The 20,476-nt window shown below is 42.5% G+C and overlaps 1 protein-coding gene across 6 annotated transcripts in view; it reads left to right on the top strand.

The window, feature by feature from the left end:
- The window catches only part of STXBP5 (syntaxin binding protein 5), a 385,959-nt gene that overhangs the window by 355,740 nt on the left and 9,743 nt on the right, over positions 1–20,476 (top strand). For all 6 annotated transcript variants that reach the window (XM_083176191.1, XM_083176190.1, XM_083176193.1 and 3 more), the window contains 5 exons: positions 5,021–5,260; positions 6,107–6,476; positions 8,513–8,678; positions 12,264–12,375; positions 13,597–13,817. In XM_083176191.1, the coding sequence (XP_083032317.1) occupies positions 5,021–5,260; positions 6,107–6,476; positions 8,513–8,678; positions 12,264–12,375; positions 13,597–13,817 (1,109 nt within the window). The remainder of the gene's footprint in view (positions 1–5,020; positions 5,261–6,106; positions 6,477–8,512; positions 8,679–12,263; positions 12,376–13,596; positions 13,818–20,476) is intronic.

Genomic DNA, 20,476 nt, shown 5'->3' on the forward strand with positions numbered 1-20,476 from the left:
AATGCCCCTGCACAATACGCTGCACACTGTAATGCCCCTGCACAATACGCTGCACACTGTAATGCCCCTGCACAATATGCTGCACACTGTAATGCCCCTGCATAATATGCTGCACACTGTAATGCCCTTGCACAATATGCTGCACACTGTAATGCCCCTGCACAATATGCTGCACACTGTAATGCCCCTGCATAATATGCTGCACACTGTAATGCCCTTGCACAATATGCTGCACACTGTAATGCCCCTGCACAATATGCTGCACATAATCTCACTGAGCACAGCAGTCAGCCTCCCAGTGATGGGAGGCTTGCTGACACTCACCGCGCGCGTCTGGCCGCTCCAGGCTTCCAGGAGCTCGAGTGCTGCGGCTGACTGGCTGACACCCAGCCTCTGACACTCACCGCACAGGGATGGCTGCTCCAGGCTGCCGGGAGACATTGGGCTGCGGCGGTCTGGCCGATACCGAGCCACTGACACTGCGTGGGGCTGGCCGCTAGTACCGGTGGTGTGGCTGCCTGGCTGACACTCTGCGTGGGGCTGGGGCTGGCTGCTCTGTGCCCCCTTTGCCCCCCTCTGTATCTGCGCCTGAGGGAGCACAGCGCTGCAGCGCTGTGTTTCCTGTCAGATGCTAGAGGTCAAATATGACCTCCAGCGTCTGTCTCCTCCGAAGTGAGGAGTGTGTGCACTGTGCAGGGGAAGGCGGCAGGCAGCGGACACATGGGTGGGCGGCAGGCAGCGGACACACGGGAGGGGGCAGGAGGGCGCAGTGGTCGAGCCACCCGTTTCGCTCAGGCAAGCTACCGGTAGCTTGCGAGCGACGGGTTGGCGACCACTGATCTAGACTGTCCCACTAAAATCATGACATTTGGGAGATATGCGAAAGCCGTTGTCACAGTACAGTTCAGCACCCCTGGCCATAGGGAACATTTACTAAGGAGGGAGATACTATCTATTATCTTCTAGAAGGTGCTAAATACAGTAACAGATAGATTCTGGTTGGTTGCCCATAGCAACATCCCATGTGAAATAGAACTCCCATCTTAGTCATTTCCCCCCTATGTCTTCTTATGCTCCACACATACGTTTCTGTATCAGAATAAGAACAAGAAAAATTGTGTTCTTTTCAGGTAATGCTAAGGTATTGTATAATTAAATAGATTAGATTGGATTAAACTTTATTGTCATTACCCATATACAAATGGGATACAAATTAAGTTTTGCATCCATCCAAATTACATTATGCAGTAATATCAAAAAACTTATTCACAGATTACAATATAATTAAAAAAGACTATGATACATAAAACCCTCAGCTAACAAGAATGTAATGCTAAGACAGCCCTAGAAAATAAACTATTTCTAAACCTGTTTGACCTAGTCTTAAAGCATGTCCTAGTCTTAAGGCACCTAAAACACCTTCCATATGGCAAAATCATGAATAATCCTTGAGCCAGGTGAGTTGGATCTTTTAAAATACTACGTGCCCGACGCGTACGGCACTTCCTCCGGATGTCCTCCACTGCCAGAAGGGAAGTTCCTATAATCCACTGAACCATTTTCTTGCTGTACCATATTACACTCCATACTTTCAATCACACAGCGATAGAAGTTCCTCAATATATGTGCTGTCAAATGGTTTCTTTTCGGTACGCTTAGAAAAGAAAAAAAAGGCGTTTACGCAACTCTTAATATTTATTGACCGAGAAAGGTCCTCAGAGGTATAAGTACACAGAAATTTAAAACTAGAGACATGTTCAACATCCATCCCATTAATTTGGACAGGAACAAACTGACTCGGCTTCCCTCTTCTAAAATCTACAATAATCTCCTTTGATTTACTGGTATTTAGAAGCAGATTATTATCAGTGCACCAAACAGCCAGATGTTGTATCTCCTCCCTATAAGCAGTTTGGGTTGGGATCATGTGATCCACAGCGTCATGGTCTACATGGGTCTAGGTCGACATGGTTATAGGTCGAAAGGTCATTAGTTAGACAGGTCATTAGTTCAACAATGTCTAGGTTGACAGTCAAAAGGTCGTCATGGGGTTTTTCACTGTTTTTTTATCTGAATGTCAACACAATCTACATGGACACAGTTTAAAGTGCACCGCTGCTCTCGCAATGCGTCGGGCACGGTGCCTCGCTATACTTGGCACACTATTTTATTCTCCAGCCACGCCCTAGTGGATGGTAGGGCATGAAATACCGCCTGTCGGCACATGTCGGCTCAAAAAACAGTGAAAAACCCCATGTCGACCTTTTGACTGTCGAACTAACGACCTTTCGACCTAGAACAATGTCGACCTTTTCCCATGTCGACCTTTTCCCATGTCAACCTAATGGTGTCGATCTAATGACTGTCGACCTAATGACTGTTGACCATCATGCTGTAGACCAAATGACCACATCCCAGCAGTTTTAACGGTACTTATGTAATATCTGGGCTCCCGTTTTTCTTATTGCCACACTATATAAAATCAACTCCATGCCTAGTTGGATAGTAGGGGTATGAAAAAATGGGGTACATTTAACATGGGAGCCCAGATAATACATAAGTACCGTTTTAACATTATTACTAAAAAGACCAATCACTGTTTTAACATCTGCAAACTTAATAATAGTATTTGCTGTATGAACTGGTGTACAATCAAAGGTAAAAATGGAATAAAGAAATGGACTCAACACACAGCCCTGGGGTACCCGTGTATGTACTGTAGTAGTCGAAGAACAAATGTGTCCTGACCTAACACCCCGGGGTCTATTGGTCAGGAAATCAGCAATTCAATTGCAAATAAGACCACTGATACACAAATCTGCAAGTTTAGTAATTAACTTGCCAGAATTACAGTATTAATGAGGTAGAAGTTTTCATTTGCAAAATCCCTTCTACAATTTGAATAGATATCATTTAGCCTGGTTACACAACTGTTACAAAAATAGAAAGAAATTATGCCCGCTGTCAGTTTACCCTGTATTGTACATGGCACTATCTCCTCCGTGGCAATATTAATGGCATACTGTAATTGCATACAAGGAAAAAGCAAATTGTTGTTGGCGCTATCACTAGCACTGAACAACATTGTGTATGGAGCCAATAAAAGCATGGTCAGAACCTTTAACCCATTTTGGCCCAGCTAGGTATTTTTCTACCCAGCACTTTAATATTTTTCTCATTATATTGAAAAAGAAAAACTTTCCACCAGATTTTTCTTAATTGGGACAAAATTATCCATCCAATTTGGAAAACATTTAAACCGATTCAGGTTTCCGGGCCAAAACAGGTTAAGCTTTCAGCCTATCATTAAGGGGCTGGAATTGTCTGCAAGTCTCAAGATTATAGGCCCAACACACCATTCAATTTTAGTTAACTGGAGGTACAGTAGAGTATAACGTGTATACAAGGGCTTGCTTATGAGCCACTTCCAACTAGGCCTTTTATAGCCTTGATTGAAAGCTGACATAAGACAATAAGCAATTTTTTGAAACAAGACAAAACAATAAAGAAATATGGCAAGGGTTTATGCCATACATGTATACAAAGCAGAAAGACATTTGCTGTCTTTGCGAACAGTAATACGATTGTTTTTTTATTTTATTTTTTATCTTTGCGTAACAATAGTAAATGGTTTTATGATGTGTCTTCAGTAAAATATATATTTTTTACTATGTACAATCCTATGAAGCCTTTAGTCTAGGCATTTGCCAAATTGGGGCCAAATGTAATAGGGTGTGAGAATCAGAAAGTGAGAGATTTGGGGAGAGTGCCCTGACCAAACTGCCCTGACCAAAGTCACTAACGATCTACTATCGGCTAAATCCATAGGCCTCTTCTCTATCCTCATCCAGCTTGATCTGTCGGCTGCCTTTGACACTGTTGACCACCCTCTCCTGCTCAACACCCTCCGCTCCTTTGGCATCACTGGCAAGGTCTTCTCCCGGTTCACCTCATACCTCTGTCTATCTCTTCACTGGCTCCCCATTCCTTTCCGAGTTCTCTTTAAACTCCTCACCACCACCTACAAGGCTCTCTCCTCCTCCACCGCTCCTTACCTCTCTTCACTGATCTCTATCCACACTCCCTCCCGTCCTCTTCGCTCCATCGCTGACCGCCGACTGACCTCTCACCTAATCACCTCCTCCCACTCCCGTGTCCAAGACTTCTCTCGCGCTGCCCCCCCCTGCACTGGAACAACCTGCCGCCACCCATCAGGCTTTCTGATTTCCTTACCTCCTTCAAGCGCTCCCTCAAAACCCACTTTTTTCGACTAGCCTATCCCTCCTCCTAACCTCTTTTGATACTCCTATCCTGCCTCCGTTCCCCTCCGTTCCTACTTATCCTATTGTTTTTCGTTCATCCACCAACCTATTTTTAGTATGTTAACTCTTATGAGTAGGGTCCTCCTTCTTCACGTACTCACCTTACCTCTTTACCTCACCTGTGCTCCTGCCCTGTTCTTCCCTTCCTCTACTTCATCTTCAGTCTCCTCGACAATTTTGACACCTACTTCTGAACTGATGCTGATTTTAGTTCTAGCAGCTATACCCCTATTCATACTGTATTTTTCAACACACCCTGTACATTACCTTGTTATTTGTTTTTTGTTTGCTGTGTACGGCGCTGCGGACACTTTGCGGCGCCTTATAAATAAACGTACTACTTCTACTACTACTAGAGTGTTCCAATTTTTTTTAAAGCGGCAGTCAATTTCATGGCAAAATCAACCTGGGGTTTTAGTGTAAATGATTGCCACTTTAAAAAAAAAAAAAGGCCAAATCAATGATGTCAAAGTTTTATTAAGATTGCTGGAAATGATTGCCTCCTTATGGTGCGGAATCAGGACATGTTCATGACAATATGGTTCTAGTGAGCAGAATTAAATAGGTTATTAGACAAACACAGTTGTACTTTGTTATGTGTCTGGAAGCTCACTGATGTCATCTAGGATCCTTTGTACATGTTTTATTAAACTGATGTCTAATATCACTATGATCTAACATGACTGTCTTAATCTTAGATGTCAGAGACAACTCCTTCAGCCGGTCCCGGAGTTCCAGTGTGACCAGCATAGACAAGGAGTCACGAGAGGCAATATCTGCTCTCCATTTCTGTGAGACCTTCACTAGGAAACCTGACATATCTACAGCCCCATGCTTATGGGTTGGAACTACGCTAGGAACTGTGTTAGTTATTGTTCTAAACTTGCCACCGGGAGGCGACCAGAGACTTCTTCAGCCTGTTATTGTATCTCCAAGTGGTAAGTACGATGCACAGTGATTACCTTTTTATATTTCTAAAAGAAATCGCTCATGTATGTAAACTCTTGTTGAACATATGGCTTCCTTTAAATGGGAAATGGGTTTCTTGTTGAATGTAAGGCTTGGTTAAATGGGAAGGGACTTGACAACTTGTACATGACATTTACAACTTGACAGGTCATTTTACTCAATATTGATTGTAATGTTACAATGCATTTGTGACTGTGTGTGTGTGTATACATACATACATACTCTGGTAAATAATAGCTGTTTAATGAGTAGCTCTGATGTCAAAAGTATGTATTGGGGAAATATTTGTACTTTCAAATCTAATAACCCTTCTGCATTAAATGGAGGGAATTTCAGAATGATGTAATCTCTTATGGCTTTATATTACCATAGGATGCCTCAATGACATGGAACATCTGTATAGTCCAGTGGTTCTCAGGACCCACAAACAGTTGTTTTACTCATCACCTAGCAGGTGTACAGGTGCATTCATTACTCGCTGACACATTACAAACGATCCACAGGTGGACTTAAGTATTTTACTTTCTGTGCGAGGACCTGGAAAACATGAACTGTTTAGGGTCCTGAGAACCTATATTGCAGTCTACAGCAGATAGCCTTATACCAGTTTGAGTCCCAGTAAAGCACCTCACAGTTACTATAGACACAATTTATTGATTATGGAATTATTTTAAGCATTGCAGAAAGGCAGAATTCTGATCATTGCTATAATGGCCATTACTAGAGCCATCCACTTGTACTGCTACTTACTGAATGTCAGCCATACCTGTACAGAGAATATATGGATGATTATTTTGGTCCCTCTTTTTTCGCAGGAACAATTCTAAGGCTAAAGGGAGCAATCTTAAGAATGGCATTTCTGGACTCTCTAGGGGCTTTAATTCCACCAGCATTTGAACCCTGGAGGGAACAGAACGTTCCTGAAGATAAGGATGATAGGGAGCGATTGAAAAAGCGGAGACCGGTTTCAGTCTCACCCTCTTCATCTCAGGAAATCAGTGAGCACCAATATGCAGTGATATGTTCTGAAAAACAGGCGAAGGTGATCTCACTGCCCTCCCAGAACTGCATTTATAAACACAACATTACAGAGACTTCTTTTGTCCTCCGTGGAGATATAGTGGCAATGAGTAATAGCACCTGCCTTGCATGTTTCTGTGCCAATGGACACATTATGACTTTTAGGTAAGTGTAATGCATATTAAGGAATATTAACAATTAATATATCCAACTGTTATACACAAGAGAGGAATATATCATTTTCTTTGTATAGAGAGATTATGTCAAACTATGTTTAACATAGAGATGACTATTTATGGTCACAATTAAGCAAAAAATTACTGTTCACCTTTATAATTATTATTTGTTAACTACAAGCTCTTCAGATATTTTCCTGACATGTGAGGGTGTGTACGTGTACTCGCTGCCTTGCACAGGGTACATAGGACCCAATTCATATTTGTATGCAAACCAGAAGGGGGAGGTAGGGTGACACCTGGTACTATACTTGAAGGTGTGACGATTCCAGGGTCTGTATCATCGGAGGCTGGCTTCCTGTACCCGTGTTTCCCAATCCTGCGCCCAACCTGTGTAAGCCTCAGCTTATGCAGCATGGCCAGTGTCGGACACCATCGCAAATCACAACTGATGGACGCAATGGTCATCCGTTTCTGCATCCCCAGATGCAGAACTCAGATCTCACAAATAGGAACAGGAGGTGTCTGTCTTGGAGTCTGTCTGGCTCAAGTTGCATGGAAATTAATATCAAGGAAATGCACAGACTTCTTAGCAGCTGTGCAGTTCCTTCCAAACATGACCATAGTTTCCTTGAGTACCCAAGGGAGACCTTGTAGGAGCATGCAGAAGATCCAGGCAAGTGGTTCTGTTTCCAAAATACAGCTCTGAATTTAGATAAAATGTATTTTGGAAAGGTGGAGCTTTCCTTTATGTTACATAGTTATCAGAATCAATATCAGCATGTGTAAAAGTCATATTTCATAAGGGTTGTCTGTATTCTCTTATTTTCCAAAGAGGACTTGATGCATATAGGACGTGTAATCCGGGCTCCCTGGTGGCTGGACTGTGTATGATGCATCATATGCAGTCCTTTAGCTTACAATATATCGTATGCGACCCCAGCAAGTGCTGCAGGATCTGATAAATCGATTTGGATCAGAATCGGAGGTTAGACACATATGAGTTGGGCACTCGATCCATCGGAATCGGGTCAAAGAGGGCACAAATCGTATAAGTGTATGGCCAGACTTAGACTTCCTCTGTATATAACACTTTATGGGGCTGATTCTGAGCACATCTGTGCCTATGTGTTTTGACGGTCACTCATCTGTAACTTTATAATGTACATACTGTATAACAACGGCACCCATTTCTCTACTACAAATCATCAGGGAAATGATTCCGCTGGCAGTTTCCTGCAATAACACTAATGCCTAGTAGGAAAATAATTAAATAATCAAAGATAAAATAATTCATGTTACAAAAAATTGAAGGAGACCTTTGTTTCCCATTGATATTATGAATATGTATTTCTACTGTATATTTTATATAATATAAAAATATGATTTGTGAACTTCTATTCCTAGAGGCACTGTCTGGCACAATGACTGCAGCACAATGAATAATTGTCTTATGTTATGTTTATTAATGTGATCACATATATATATGCATTCATGTAGGTATTCATAGGACATTGAGTAGTGAGGGCAGGAATAAGGCCTGGATGGCCAATAACATTGTAATTTATTTGTGGCATGATACCATGTACTAGTATAGGCAAGGTACCATCTCATCATTGACTGTGAGAATTACAAAGGAAGCATTGGATCCAGTATAGTTGGTATTCATTCTGCTAGATATCACTTATTAGTATACAGTGGACCAGATGTACTAAGCCTGGAAAAGTGATAAAATGGAGAGTGATAAACCACCAACCAATCAGCTCCTACTTGTTATTTTTCAAACGCAGCTTGTGACATGACAGTTAGGAGCTAATTGACTGGGGGTTTATCACTCTCCATTGTATCACTTTTTAAGCTTAGTACATATGGCTCACTATTCAAAATTACCTTAATAAATTATATTTGAGTTCTGAGTTATATTTGTTACATTGCAGCATTTAACCTGTTTACTCAAATAAGTCATACATGAGTCTGCATGGTGTAAGGATACAAATATCTGTCTGTTCTTCTTGTCTTCATAAGTTTGCCAAGTTTAAGGCCGCTGTTGGATGTAAATTACTTACCGCTAACCAACATGCGGATAGCCCGAACATTCTGCTTCACAAACAATGGGCAGGCTTTGTATCTCGTCTCACCTACAGAAATACAGAGAATTACCTACAGTCAAGAAACCTGCGAGAACCTACAGGTAACATCTGTCTGTGCTTTAAACCATAACTTCATTAAATTATTCTGGAATATTTAGCAGTTTGAGTTTTCACTCCCCAATAATTGCTACTGGGACAGTTTTTTTTAGGAATGAAATATGTAACATTCATGTAGATGTGTTCATATACACCTAGCCTCATTGGCCACTAAACAACCCTTCTAGGCACAGTAGTGCCGATTGTCTTTGCATGCAACTTTCACCATAGCAGAAAATGGTGCAACTAGGACATACTTCCAGCTTCTTCTGATTAAAATGATATGTGGCATGCCTGTATTCTGGGTGCGGCTGTATCTGTATATAAAATTCTATGTTTAAGTGTTTTCCAGAAAACTAAAAATCGACAGTCACACACACACATAATAGGCATGCCATACAGTTGGAGCCCCTCTCAGCTTTGTTCCTTAGGTCGTGGCTCACCATGGCTAGCCATGACTATCCTATTGTTCTCAGCAGCAATACAATACATTGTACAATACAGTAGGGGATTAGCAGAGTAATCCTATTACTCACTTAATCCTATTAAAGGGCTTAATGAGGAGGGCTCCATCTGTATATAATTTTAATCAACAGCAGCTGCTTGTGCATCATTTTCAGTTCATTGTGCATATAAGGCACTCTGTAACTATTCAAATCACACTGATAGAAGCTCTGTGCTGCCGAGTCACACGGACCTCAAACAACTTATAGCACATAGACAAGGATGTATGTGGACACATCTGTGTATTCAATTAGATCTGAGGGCTGCATACTGTGCACATAGCTTCACAGATACCTAAAACAGAAGGAAGGGCACAGCTGGTGTAAGAGGAATATTTACAGTGAGTCTCACTCACTCCATTCTTATTCCATAGTTACATGGGGTAGAGGACAACAACCAGCATTGGGAATCTGAGACATAAAGGAAACAGGCCTAGAGGGGATGGTGCGAGCTACCCTTACTGCAAACTAGGTCCTGCATTTAAAATGACTAAAGTCACAACTGTCTTATTGGGATGAGGCCCTGACTGACTATAGAATTAATGATGTATTTTAGGCATTTTTCTATGATTGTAAAATGTTGATGACTATGGAATAGTTTTTTAATCTTCATCGTAAATATTCCTTTTTTTTTTGTTGTAAATGGCCGATCCTTACTGCATTTTTAAAAGGTGGAATTGGTAAACATAGCATATATGTAAAAACAGGTTGAGTATCCCTTATCCAAAATGCTCGGGACCATCAGAATTTTGGATAACAGATTATTCCGTATTTCATAATATTTTTATATTTCAATGAGGTATCTTGAGGTATATTGCATATATATTGTATAAACACATCAAACGCGTAAAATACACATAATATATTTTATTTGTGCTTAAAACAAGGTTTCAAAACATGAAACAAAGTTTGTGTACTATCTCAGGTACTGAATTTAAATGTCAAGCAATCATTTTCTTGTAGATATTTAGTGGCAGTTACATAACATGTCCTCAGTAGTGCTGTTACAGATGTCCCCAGTAGTGCCAGTTACATATCATGTCCTCAGTAGTGCCAGTTATATATCATGTCCTCAGTAGTGCTTTTACAGATGTCCCCAGTAGTGCCAGTTACATATCATGTCCTCAGTAGTGCCAGTTATATATCATGTCCTCAGTAGTGCTGTTACAGATGTCCCCAGTAGTGACAGTTACATATCATGTCCCCAGTAGTGACAGTTACAGATGTCCCCAGTAGTGCCAGTTGCATATCATGTCCCCAGTAGTGCCAGTTACAGATGCCCCCAGTAGTGCCAGTTACATATCATGTCCTCAGTAGCGCTGTTACAAATGTAACCAGTAGTGCTTTTAGCAAGATTTTTTTTTTTGTTCCACTTTCTGGAATGTATGGTTTTCGAAATAATTTGGATGACGGATATTTGGATAAGGGATATTCAACCTGTATGTATGTATGTAAATATATATATATATATATATATAGGACGAGGAGGCCGGCACTCAGGACTAGGGAAATGCCAACAGGTAACTTGCTCCGGTGCCCTCTAGCCAGAGGGTGAACGTCCTCCAGAGATATACAGCGGGAGTAAGCGGCACTCAGAGTCAGTGGTAAATGGTGAAATCCAAATAGGAATATTTATTCCATGTGCAGGAAACAAAACGTTTCGGAGCTCGCAGGCTCCGTCGTCAGTTGAAAGTAAGCACTCTGAGTGCCGCTTACTCCCGCTGTATATATATATATATATATATATATATATATATATATATATATATATATAAATAAAAATAACATTCAAACACCAAAAAATCTCTGGAGATTATTTGGCTTCTAAATGTTATTTCTGAGATCCAGGAGTGCATCACAGTTTTGTCTGCATATACCTCTATGGTAGTGAGGTAACCGGGCGCAGTTACCTATGTAAAAAGTTCAGTAACGAACCACAATATGATTAGGACATGAAATAATGAAGGCAAAATACTATAGATGGATTTAAAGTGGATCTTTGTTACATGTATTAAAAAAAAAATAGTAAAAAAGGCTGTTCAAAACCATCTAAAGGCATATTACAACCAATTGTTGCTAGCCTGTAATACCATTTTTGACCTGGGATTTTGAAAACAGGTTTTGCCCTGGCCAGACCCTTTCACACTGCACTTTCAACCCGGGTTGATTCTGGGTTTGCTCCTTTTACACTGAACCCAGGTCACCCTTGTAAATACTATGGATATCATTGAAAATTGAAAATTTCTAGCTCACAAAGATGAGAGGTTAAAAGGAGATACAGGAACAGCCCTTTTTGCTGCTGAGTCAGACCCTTTCACACTGCACATCGACCCATGTTTAACCCTACTTTAATCCTGGATTGATATTCTGGGTTGCTCAATCCGGGTTATTTCACTTTGGTGCTTTCACACTGCACCTCGATCTGGGTTGAAGGTTATTTTGCCGAAGTGAAAGGGGTATAAACTTAAATTACTTGTTAGTGGATTCTGATTGGTCCTCCCTCAGCAACATGCAACATCCCATTGCCGCAGTTTTTATTCAGGTTTGTAAGAAGAAATGAGGCATCCATGAAAGCACATGCCCCAAATGGGGCAATCAGAAGATTATTAAAACTCATGTGATAAGTACATAGTAGTTCAGCTTTAAGATCTAACAGAAGACTGGTAGTAGAGTCTCTTCCTGCACCAAGTAAGTATGATTTAATTTAACTGTGTTCTTAGAATGCAAATACAATTCATTAGTGTTTCAACAGATTTTGGGGCAGTTGTATTAAGCCTTAACAAGAGATAAATGCAAGGGTGATAGAGAGAGATAAACGTCCAGCCAATCAGCTCCTTACTGACTTTTTTCAAACACAGCCTGTAACATGGCAGTTGGCAGGTGATTGGCTGGATGTTTATATCTCCTTATCACCCCTGCATTTATCTCTTGTTAAGGCTTAATACATCTGCCCCATTATCAGAAGTAACTCATGAAGTCAGAATAACAGTAATAAGTTTGATCCATTTTACTGGTAGTGAATATAATCTCTTCTCAAATACTTCTTGGATGTAGAAATCTATAAAGCTTTCATTTTCCTTTATGTAGGAAATGTTAGGTGAGCTATTCACTCCAGTTGAAACACCAGAAGCTCCTAATAAAGGTTTCTTCAAAGGCTTGTTCGGGGGAGGAGCACAATCACTCGACAGAGAGGATCTTTGTAAGTTATTCATCTTTCCTCTATTTCTATGCCAATTATTTATATTTCTTATATTAAGTTTTTGCTCTAATACTTCTGTAAAGCACTGAGCAGTCATCTAGCAGTGAGCTGTCCTAGTAAATTACTGTTGACTACAAGTATATTGGGCCTAATAGTTGGGTGTGGATCAGATGTGGTGGATTACTGTACATATGCACGTTACTACCACAATGTGTTCATATCTGGATTTGTGCTTGCTTAGTCTTACACCCAGACAGGCTAAACCGGTAAACATAGTTTTCAGTACAGTAAAAGTATGTTGATGTAAGGGATACATATAGTGTCCCGGCGCTCAGGATGCAGGCAGTCATAATAGCGACTCTGGCATCCCGATAGTTGAACGCTGGACAGTGGCTCCAACAGCACCCTAACACTCTCCCCTACCTCCCCCCATGATCCTCCTTTGTAGAAGCCTAACCCTACCACCCCCTGCATCCCAACCATAATTTCCCCTTGCAGGTGCCTACCCCCCGCCCTGCATCCTAACTCTAGCCTTCCCCTCCCCAAAGCCTAAACCTAAATTCCTCCACTAGTGCCTAAACCTAACCCCCCTTCCTCAGCTGCCCGCTAGCTAGCCCCACATACAGTACTTACAGATCGGATCCCCGCTGTCAGTATTCCGGCATCGGGATACTGATCTATTCCGGTGCCAGACATGTGAAGGCAGTTGGGATGCCAAAGATGATGGCACATGACTGCTATAGGATATGTACTCTGTAAAGACACAATTTATAAAAGTGTTATATACACAAATATTATAATCAGGTATAGTTTAGTTACTGCAAATATCCAAAAGTAATGTTAACTACATGACCGCAGTGTAACTGTGTTTTTTCTTTAAATATATTATAAGACACTCACCTGTTTATACAGTATGGCAGGGTGCGGGGGGCCACCCAGCACAGGGAACAGCCACCCCAATCGCCGGGTCCCTCCCCACAATGTGAAGCGCCGGTAGGCCATATTTTAGTGTCACCTCAGGTGATGTCACGCAGCCGCATCGGTTTTCCACCCGAGCGGTCCAGACACGCCTTGTTTGGTTTTCTTGGTGGGTTTTACTGTGTTTAAGGGGAAAGGGTGTGGTGCCAATGTGTGTGGTCTGGAGTGGGAGTATGTGGTGCTTGGTATTTTTGTGTGCTACAAGTTTTCTAAGACTATATGGTTTTGCTTTCAATATTTTAGTTGGAGAAACAGCATCTGGTAAACCTTCAAGAGGTCTCGCTCAGCACTTTCCTGGACCAGGGGGTATTGAAGGAGTTAAAGGAGCAGCATCTGGCGTTGCTGGAGAACTAGCACGGGCTAGGTGGGCCCTGGACGAGAGGGGGCAGAAATTAGGAGAATTAGAAGATAAGACAGCGGCCATGCTTGCTAGTGCGGACTCGTTCTCCAAACATGCTCATGAGGTATCAGACACATTTCATTTCATCTTCACTTCCACCTAGCTATATATTTCACTAAGGTCTCTATCCAGTTAACAGAACAAAATGGTCCTTCCTTCTTACTGATGGATGAAAAACAGATCAGGGTGAGGGTGAAGATTTGTGACTGGTTCATCCCCGCTTCCGCCAATTCAGATTTGTTAACTTAATTGATTTTCCAGTTCTGTCTTAAGAAATGGTGCTGCCTGGGAGCTAGGGATCAGGCCAGGGATAGGGGCATCAGAGCTAAATCTTCTGTATAGTTAGTAATACAGATTTACTTACTAAATAGCAAGTGCATACCCAGGACCGCCGAAAGCACCGCTGCGCCCTGGTAAAAAAGGGGGTGTGGCACGCAGGAGGGTGTTGCCACGCCCCTGTTAAAAAAAAATTATCAAGGGGTGCGGGTTGTGTACGGGTCGGCTGACCAGGCCGAAGGAGGACAGGCTGAGAGGGACAGGCTGCTGCTAACTCTCTCCCCCGCTCAGCACACAGGCACTGAGCAGCATGTTCTTAGTGGGGGAGAGAGGCTGTGCTGCAGCAGTAGCTTGTCCTCTCTACTCCACACTGTCCATCTCCTTGCAACGGCCCGGGAAGGGCGGCGTGGGACCCGGGCCCCTCCGGCAGACCCGGGTAAAAAGATTCAGCTGGAAGGAAATCTTGCTATGTATTAAACAAAAATACTACAGTGCAAAGTTTAATAAATACGCAGCATCCGTGGAGCCTGGTTTGTAAGGTAGGCAATGCATGTAATTCCGAGTACACATGGAACATATTTTGTGCGACTGAGATACAGTATCGCTTGCAGACACATTTAGGATGCATGTCCTCATTGCCAGCATCGTCTTGCAGCATGCATGCCCGTTATAATGACCTGACTATCTAGCACAGCTTAAGGAAATATCCTGTTTATATTGAATGGATACTGGCGAAAAAATCATTTTTTTTATTTATTAACAGTTTCTTATATAGCGCATACATATTCCGCAGCGATTTACAGAAAATATTTGAACATTCACATCAGTCCCTGCCCCATTGGAGTTTATACTCTATATTCCCTACCACATATATGTACATGCACACAGACATTCTAGGGTTAATTTTGTTGGAAGCCAGTTGACCTATCAGTATATTTTTGGATTGTGGGAGGAAACCAGAGTACCCGGAGTAAACCCACGCAAGCACGGGGCCATGGTGGGTATCGAACCCATGACCTCAGTGCTGTGAGGCAGTAATGCTAACCATTACACCGTCCGTGGTGCCCTATGAACGCCCTAACATGGCGTTCTTGTGATCTCTTACAAAATCCAAATGTTTGTTCTGGAAAGAAATATCTTCCAAACCAACTTTCAATCACAAAGCCATACATACTGTTTCAGTCAATTTTTAAAATAAAATAGCAACATAAAAATAAGACAAAAAAAACAATCTGCACTGATTTAGTCAGTCTGATCAAACATTTATTAGTTGCCGTGGCCACTCTGCACAATGGATTATGTTGGCGCCAAGTAAAAAGCTGTTGTTATTATTATAATTACAGTGAACAGTGAAAGCAACAGGCACACAATGACGACAGTAGCCTCATTTTAGTAAGAAAAGCCAGGCAAATCCTTCCTAGAAATGAATTAGGGGAAGATTATGAGTAAGGAGAAAGCAACATACAGGAGTATGCACTTTCCAGAGTACCTGGATGGTGGGGATGTATATGGGTTTCCTTGGTTCTGATTATGTCAGTGGGCAAGGTTTCCTGATATTGCTTGTTCCGCCTGCAGGTGGAGGGTTCTGGGTTGGAGGAGAGAAGAATGCTGAGCTGCTGCCGCTGGGTATGCGCAGCAGCTCCCCCTCAGCAACCTCCTAGTAAGCAATACACAGAGATCTCGGACAATCAGAGCCATCTCTCTGAGGGCCAGATGTATCAAGCTTCCAAAGGGATAAATTGGAGAGTGATAAACAACCAACCAATCAGCTCCTTCCTGTCATTTTTCAAATAACTTTTAAATAACTTCCTGAATTAATAAATTTTATTAATTTAAATACTGAATCCACACTGAGTAGCTTTCTAGATGAAGAATTGCTGTACAGGTTGAGTATCCCGAAATGCTCGGGACTACGAGCATTCCGGATAAGGTAAAATTCCGGTTTTGGGATTTTTTTTTTTTTTTTTGCCATACTTACCTGCCCCTGGTGGGTCCCCGATGGTCCCTCGGCGTCCACGGCAGGCCACCAGCACCGTCTCCGGCGTCTCCAGCGGTCCCAGGAGTGCTTTGCGCAAGTTCCCAGGCGCGCCGGTGACGTCACCGGCGCGCGCGTGCACTCGCGCAAAGCACTCCTGGGACCGCTGGAGATGCTGGAGAGGATGCTGAAGGCCTGCCGTGGACGCCGGAGGACTTGGTAAGTATTAAAAGAGGGTTAGGGGGGAAAAATTGAATTATTCGGTTTTTGGAATAATTCGGATACGGGATACCCGACCTGTATTACATTCTTAACCTATTTAACTGTGGGAGATAGAATGTTCTTTTGATGTAATACTATGTATACATTTATATGAATAACTCACAAATGTATCAAAACTACTAACAGTATTACTTTTTTCCTCCATAGACATCCTTTTCTAAAATATAACTTGTCATATTGGGGCAGATGTTTTAAGTCCGGTAAAGTGATAAGCAGTGGTAATGCACCAGCCAATCGACTCCTGTTATGTAAAAAAAAAAAACCCAGCGGATGGGCTGGTGCCTTATCATTTTCCACTTTTTTAGCACATTGGACCAGATGCACTAAGCTTCAAAAGTGATAAAATGGAGAGTGATAATAAGCTCCTACCTGCCATGTCACAGACTGTGTTTGAAAAATGTCAGGTAGGAGCTGATTGGCTGGTTGTTTATCACTCTCCATTTTATCACTTTTTGAAGCTTGATATATCTGGCCCCAAGGAAGAGCTGCTGGGGCCAGTGTAGACACAAGGCCTATTTCAGACCTCAATGCAGAGCTGCTATTTTACCAAAAACCATGCAGCACTGCAGGTGGGGCAGATGTAACATGTACAGAGAGAGTTAGATTTAAGTGGGGTGTGTTCAAACTGGAATCTAAATTGCAGTGTAAAAATAAAGTATCCAGTATTTATCCTGCACAGAAACAGAATAACTCACCCAAATCTAACTCTCTTTGTTACATTTTCCCCACCTGCAGTGCACATGGTTTTGTCCATTTGCTTAAATAAAAAAGTAGCTTTGCGACCAGGTCTAACAAAAAGAGGTATTTTTCTACTGGAGACAAAGACAAGGGCACCAGAATCTGAATTAGACTCAGAGACACAGCTGTCTCAAAAGCAAACAAAGCAAACTGGTCTATTCTGGATACTCCAATCCACCAGACAATGGTGTGTTTGTTTTGCATGCAAGTGAATACTCACTGTTTGTGCATGTAGCCCACAAATTATGGACAGTGTTTTTTGATTTACCTTTTTTATGTGTGTGCGTATGCTTTGTTACCAGTTCTGAATCAGCCCCTTAATGTCATTCAAACCTATAGAATGGATGTAGTATAGCTGAAGTTCAAGCAAATCCATCTATATTATTACTTTTCCCCTGAATAAAGGAGCATGTAGATTTTGGATCTGTAGAATCTTGGGGTTTTTAATCCACAGATTTTGGTGAGTTTTGCTATGTGGTTTAAAGAGATGATTTTATTCAGGGGAAAACTTGACATGATTTGCCTTTAATAAAACCTGTGATTTAAATAACAAAACAAAACCGCAGCATAATCCATCTTAATCTAATTATGTTGGGGCCATATCCCTTAACCCAGGGGTGGCCAAACCGGTCCTCGAGATCTACCAACGGTCCATGTTTTCCAGATCACCTAGCTGCTGCACAGCTGTAGTTAATACTAATGGTCACATTTTCAAACCTGCTGCATTTATTACTACTATAGATCCACATGTTGCCTGGAAAACATGCACCATTGGTAGATCTTGAGGACAGGTTTGGCCACTCCTGCCTTAACCCTTTGAGGGGCAACATTGCTGTGAGTGATCCTCCAAATATCCACTAAAAATGCCAGCATTGCTCACAGCGGCTGCTCTTTTAGAATAAATAAATACAACTACAGCCAAGTCAATTATTTGATGTTTAGTTAAATATTGCACCCAAAAAAAGAACAGGCGCTGCGAGTGGTGCTGGCATTTTTAACGGATATTTTGAGGAATTCTAACAGCAACTTTGGCACACATAGGTTTAATAAATAAAAAAATGTTTGCTTGCTAATTTTTACACCTATTTTGACAAATTCCTTTGGCACTGAAAGGGTTAAGTGATGTGTAACAGTGAGTAAAACTGCAGCTAGAAACCAATGATGTTTGGGCATTATAGTGAATGTACTGTGAGCATCCGGTTGATGGTGCACTGATTCTAGATGCTCCCTCTGCTGCACACAGAGTGTTTACAGACTCATTACATGCTGTGGCTATAAAGCACTCTAATGGACTTCAAGGAGAAATGTTACAGGCAAGACTCAGATTATTTGTCACAGTGTTTCTCCAACAATAGGACCCATATGTAATAGGCTGCAATTTTCTGGTGTAATAATGCTGTGTACACACGGGGGAGATATATTGCTTGCAATATATTGCTGAGTAATATATTGCTCAGTGTACTTGCAATATATCTCAGCAATATATTGCTCAGTGTCCAGTTTTTCAGAGGGACCAGCAATTTTCCCTGAAAATTGCTAGCAATTTTGACTAGATTTTTTTTACCCTCTATTTAAATTCATTTATGATTGACATGGGTTGTGGGAAGTCCTTCTGGAAGGGAATAAAAGTGTATATACAGATGTAGCAGAGGTCATCTTTGTAGGGGCAGGATAATCTAGCGGCAGCAGCCGCTAGTGCCCCGCTCCTGCCAGGGGTGTGGGGGCACAAGACAGCCGTGCGGCCCCTGCCACCCCGATACTAATGCCCCCTTCATTTATATTGAGCCCACATACTATTGGTGTGGGGCAGCATGGTAATGCTCATGCTGCCCACCGATGGTGCAAATCACCATCGATGGGCAGCATGAACATAATCATGCTGCCCGACACCAATGCCCCCTTCATTTTTTTTTGAGGTCACATACAATTGGTGTGGGGCAGCATGGTAATGCTCATGCTGCCCACCGATGGTGCAAATCACCATCGATGGGCAGCATGAACATAATCATGCTGCCCAACACCAATGCCATCTAAATACAGCCTATGCACTTACTGGCTAGTGCGGCTGTGGGGCGCGCAGGAGGTGTGGGTGCTGGCACAGTGGGGGGGAGATTTGCGCAACAGCTTCTGTGCTGTATGCGCGGGCAGGGACGGAGGAGGAAGGAGGCCGTGTGACACACTATGACGCGGCGGGTCCTGTCCGGCGCTGGAGGCTAGATATCGCTGGTAGCTGGTGCACAGTGCTTTGTGCACCAGCGACCAGGGATTTTTAGCAAGAATCGGAGGTGCAAGCTCCTGCGACCAGCGACCATGAAGGGCTGGCCGCGGGAGCGCGCACCCAGCCATTTATCGCCGGCTGAACATGAAATCACTGGCAATATGGTCACTGAGCGACCATTTGCCAGCGATTTCATACATAATTGCGCCCGTGTGTACACAGCAAGAGTGAGATAACTGTAAAGGTGCGTACACCCGGGGCAATATGATCGCTGGCAATATATTGCTAGCAATATATTGCTCAGCAATCATATTGCCCCATGTCCCGTTTTCATCTGCGACCAGAGATGGTCGCAGATGAAAATTTAAACACTGCTGGGTGAAGAGGCAGGGGATGTCGCTGGTCGGAGGAGCATGCTCCTCCGACCAGCGACCATTCAGGGGCTGAAAACGGGAGCGCGCACCCGGCGATTTATCGCTGGTGCACACTCCAATCACTGGCAATATGGTCGCTCAGCGACCATATTCCCAGCGATTTCAGCCCCTATCGCCCCCGTGTGTACACAGCATTAGATTTAAAGTGGCAATTAGCATTAAAGCAAGACCAGGTTGCTTTTATGTTAAACATAATTGCCACTTTAATCCTCACTGAAATCACGCCAGGACCAGTAATTCACAACCTATTACATATGGGCTGATGTGCCATGGTTGATGCTTGCAGGGGAGGTAGCTGACCTTTAAGTAGGTCATGTGTCACCTGTTACCTATCTATGTTATGCTACACTGAGCAATGGGACTGATACAGAGATGAGTGCAAATGCGCACAGATGTTATTGCACTCTGTACAATTGCAAATATATGCTATTGACTCAGATGCCTTCTTGTGCATAGCAACGCCCACTTCCAGCAACCTCCATTCCCTGCTTACACACATAGGTGGAAACATCGGACATACATGGGTCACCCAATGATACTAACACATGAGTTATGTTGTCTCAGACTGAGCAGCTCTCCTAAAACGCTGAGGGTACTCCAGCTGTAAGTGTATTTTCAGTGACAGACTACCGCCTGCCTAGAAAATGGCCCTGACAAGCCTGCATTTCTCATTACCTCCCGCAAACGATGACTTCCTGCCGCTCATTCAGCAAATAAATCCTCTGTGCATGCGCTTTTGCCAATCAATCAACCAATCAATCAATGTATGCGCGCAGTTTGGCTTTGGAACATACACAGAT

The sequence above is a fragment of the Crinia signifera genome, chromosome 3, assembly GCF_055691185.1.
Source record: "Crinia signifera chromosome 3, ASM5569118v1, whole genome shotgun sequence".
In the NCBI taxonomy this organism is placed as follows: Eukaryota; Metazoa; Chordata; class Amphibia; order Anura; family Myobatrachidae; genus Crinia; species Crinia signifera.